General features: G+C 39.7%; 1 protein-coding gene across 3 annotated transcripts in view; it reads left to right on the forward strand.

Moving 5' to 3' along the window:
• The window catches only part of abl1 (c-abl oncogene 1, non-receptor tyrosine kinase), a 58858-nt gene that overhangs the window by 33052 nt on the left and 21423 nt on the right, over positions 1-4383 (forward strand). For 2 of the 3 annotated variants that reach the window (XM_016559210.1, XM_016559225.1), the window contains exon 2: positions 3217-3381. In XM_016559210.1, coding sequence (XP_016414696.1) covers positions 3217-3381 — 165 coding nt within the window. Of the gene's footprint in view, positions 1-1005; positions 1526-3216; positions 3382-4383 lie in introns of those variants that run through there. The other variant, XM_016559217.1, reaches the window with a different exon arrangement.

Below are 4383 nucleotides of genomic sequence, written 5' to 3' on the forward strand. Positions count from 1 at the left end.
GATCATATTTTGCGCATGTTTTGCGCAGCTTGTCGGTGAACAACGGCTCTGTGTAGTTAATGCTGCTCCATGTGAAAGCCCGCACGTGATGGAGATTTACCGCTGATTACAGAATGACTTTACTGACAAGATGCACGTTAAATACTGCATGCGATTTATCGTGCAGCCCTACATACAACAATAATAAAATATATATATATAAAAAAAGAAATTTACTTTTGGTAGTTAAGTGCTTTTAAAAGCAAGTACTTTTACTTTTGTAGTTTTACTTAAAGGCAGAGTAAGTGATTTCTGGTAGCCAATGTTGATATTTGAAATCACAAAAACAAACACGCCCCTACCCCAAAAGGGTCTTGCCCCTATTTTGATAGCTCCGCCCCACATATACGTACGCAACCCAGGCAACGATTACGCAATATTTACGCTGAAGCTTGCAGGCGGCTATGGTAAGGGGCATGACATTTTCCGACCAGGCACCGAGTGCTACCAATCACAACACACACTGGCCCAGCTAACCAATCGCAGCACATTTCTTATTTCAGAAGGCGGGCCTTCATTTGATACAGGAACTATTCGAGCCGTTCATGCCAGACTGGGGAGAGAGGTGTTGTAATAATGTAAACTATGTGAAAAATAATGTGTTTTTCGAACAACCTACTATGAGAGTCTGTTCTAGTACACCCCCAAAACAAAATTAAGACTTTGTAAAAGAGCATAATAGGACCCCTTTAAAGTGCAGGTGAAGATATTTGTGATTAATTCATGCTAACTGTTTGGCAGGAATAATCCTCACCCTATAGATTGCACTTGTGCCTTTGTTTCAAAGTGAAAATATTTGGGACGAGAGCTGTGTGGGACTGAAAGACAAAGGCAGATTCCAGTTACACTCTCTCACTGCAGATAATGCTGCTCAGCTGCAGGTTTCAGGGATGGGGCGGGGCCAGTGCCATGATGTCATCGGCTCCGACGCTCCATCCTGAAAGGGCCTCTTTGTTGGCAGAGATCAGCACGAGCGTCCTGCTTTTCCTGTGGATCGTCTCTCAGTTGACAACATCATGAAAAAGACAACACTGTCGTCAAAGTGCTTCGTTTAACTCCTGTTCATGTTTTTTTTCTGTGAGAATTATCCGTATGGATGGCTAGTTCCTCACTGGACTGAGAAAACGAGAAGAACTGGAGCGGGGGAAAAATGGAGCCTCTTACTCTGGAAACTCGCTAGAAGAACTGTGTGAAGTCAGGATGTCAGTGTTTTTGCCAGGAAAAGCCGTCTTTGACTTCATCTTCACAGTATACAAGACATAGGCTACTAACACAAACTTTGTGGACGGATTTTTTGTGTTTTTGTTTACTTTTTGAAGTGAACCATTTGGATAAAAGAGAAAACACAATATAGTTCGGGAACTGGATAATTTTTTTTCAATTGGTCGTGTTGGGAAGCAAATGAAAATGTTGGAGATTTGTTTAAAATTGGTGGGCTGTAAATCCAAAAAAGGTCTGTCTTCATCCTCCAGCTGTTACTTGGAAGGTAAGCGACTGTGGTGGCGAACGTGTGTGTGTGTGTGTAAGAATCTCAATTACAGAGTGGCAGAGTCCGAACACGGCCTTCAGATGAACAAACGGATGGATCTGGGGTTGATGGTCTCGTGAAAATCACAGGCCCTCGGTGCTCCTTCTGTCTGTTTGGAAAGTGGAGGAGGGGGAACGAGCGAGAGGAAAGCCAGACTTACTGGCTCGCTGTAAAAGAAAGAGAGGAAAAAACGAGGGAGGAGAGAACACTGGGAAATCTGATTCCTGTCTGGATAGATCCGTGCAGTTTTGTGTGTGTGGAGAGTTCGGATGCATCTACGCTTCTGTGAGCTCACAAGAGTCCGTTTACTCAGTGATCTTAGTGAATGTGTCTTTGACTTTAACTCTTAGGCAGATTTAACAAGCACAGAGTTTACTGAATGCCAGTAACACAAAACAATGTCTATTAAGAGTGAAAAGTTGCTGTAATGGCATGAACGTATAAAGGAGCTGAAATGTGAAAGTGAAGAATCATGTGATTGTAGCCTGATGTTTTATCTCAGAACTCTGCTCGTCTTTCTCGTGTTTGATCATAGCGATGGATGGCCGATCTGAGTTTGACAAAAAGAATGTGCAGTTTATGGTGACTGATGTTCTTTGTGGCTGTTTGGTGACTGGCTGCTTATGACATCAACATGAAATAATATTAATAGGGAATTGGAAAAAAAAAACTATACATTGGTTAAAAAATGGTGAAAGACCAGTTACATAATCTAAAACATACATGCCTTGAACATTGAGTTGTGATGTGGATTTTAAAAAAAGTCCAGCAGTGTTGAATGGGTGGTTAAAGGGTTAGTTTGCTATTCTCTCATTTTACTCACTCTCATGTTGTTCTGTGGAAGACGAGGAGAATCTTTATCATGGTTGTCAGGCTCCAAAATGACCATGAAAGCAGCAGTCTTCCACATGCCAGGGCTTGAGGTCATTGGTGCCATTGAAGATTGTTCACATTTTTTCCTTTTGCATTTCACAAAGATGAGGGTGAGTAAATGATGACTGAATTCACATTTTTGGGTGATTAAAACACTTATTTTCCCCTCTAAACTGATTCGTGTCACTGTCAGTCAGTTTATATATGAAAAACAGATCTTCTGCCGTATCGTATTTGCCCTGTTTATGTGTCTGAGGTCATCAGTCATGATCTTTCACTGCACGTGTGTTTCCTCATGGCACAGAGTAATGAATGTGAAAACGCTCTGGGGTTGCGGAATGTGACTCATTAAAGAGATGCAAATAATGTTCAGATTTGTGTTTATGTTGGTGTTTTATGACACACATGGTTGTGGTGATGTACCTTTATTGTGAGCCTACCGTATTGATTACATCTGGGGCATGTGTTACTATCGGAGTGTATCAGTTCAGATATCACCCCCTGAATCAACAGAAGAATATTCCTTTAAGAAACTGAAGCCCTTTTACCATTCAGAGAATTTGTACATTGTCATTATTCTCATGTTTAAACATATTACTCCATTTTAATTATTAAATACATTCAAACAAATACTTGCAAATTGTGCTTTAACATTTTTGTAAATATTTCTTTCAAACTGGTCAGGTTGTTCTGTTACACTAATGAGAATTATATTCATATGTTAACATGCATTCACTTATTTATTGACCTTTGAATTTTCCCTCATCTGTTTGCAGAAGCTCTTCAGCGGCCGGATTTTGAGGCCACAGGTCTGTCTGAAGCGGCTCGTTGGAACTCCAAAGAGAATTTGCTGGCGGGACCCAGTGAAAATGACCCCAATCTGTTCGTAGCGCTGTATGACTTCGTCGCGAGCGGCGACAACACTCTCAGCATCACCAAAGGTGAGAAACACTATTTTTACATAGTTAATCATCTGAACTAGGGATGTAACGATTATGTGATGATAAATCATGATAAAATTCCCGACGGTTAGTATTACCGTTTCATATTTTAATTATCATTAAAACCGTATTAGATTACCGTGATTTGAACAACTCACGATAAATAAATACTGTCCAGCATAAAGCACAGTTTTAAGTCTCACGTGCGCACAGCATGCAGAGTAGTTTCGTTTTGAGTGAAAACAGGGCGGAAAAGCTGGGAGGTTTTAAAAGAGTGCTAAGGGAATTATACAAATGAATATATGAATGAATTAATTATATGAATGTACCTCTGAAGGTTCTGACTGTCTTCAGAAACAATTCGATGGCATTTCGTTTTCACCTTTGCTCCATGTAATACCTAAAGGAAGTGTTCTTAATCGCAATACTGCTTTGTCCACGGAGGTTACGGGAAACAGCTCCAATTCAGCTTTTCCATAAGCGCCACCGGCTGTCAGCGAGTGGATTTACAGAGACTTATATTTACATTCAGCCTGTGTGCAGTTTCTGTCTGGCCAAAAACGGACCGAATTTGCATGCCCTGCTGTACATTTTGACCGGTTGATGAACAATAAGCTTATGTGGATTCTACACATTTAAACAATTCAGTTAAGTTATCTAGAATTATTTATGGAGCAGATAAAATACATATAATCATTTATTAATCAATTATCATTTTGACATATCTTTTCTTTATTTAAAGGCTAAAATGTGAGGTTTACCTTTTTATGAAACTTTTTCAAAGCTTTATTTGAACATTTACATTAGGGATGCACCGAAATGAAAATTCTTGGCCGAAGCTGAAACCGAACAAAATTAAACACTGGGCTGAAGGCTGCATACCGAACACAGAGTTTTTTTTCCCCCATGTATTTTGCCAAAAAAAAAATTCACCATTGCATAAATTAAAAAGCCAAAATGTGCTTTTTACTGTTTTGTCTTGCTTTTCAAAGAAAAAAAATC

Source organism: Sinocyclocheilus rhinocerous, unplaced genomic scaffold, assembly GCF_001515625.1.
Source record: "Sinocyclocheilus rhinocerous isolate Xijiao unplaced genomic scaffold, SAMN03320098_v1.1 scaffold2447, whole genome shotgun sequence".
NCBI lineage: Eukaryota > Metazoa > Chordata > Actinopteri > Cypriniformes > Cyprinidae > Sinocyclocheilus > Sinocyclocheilus rhinocerous.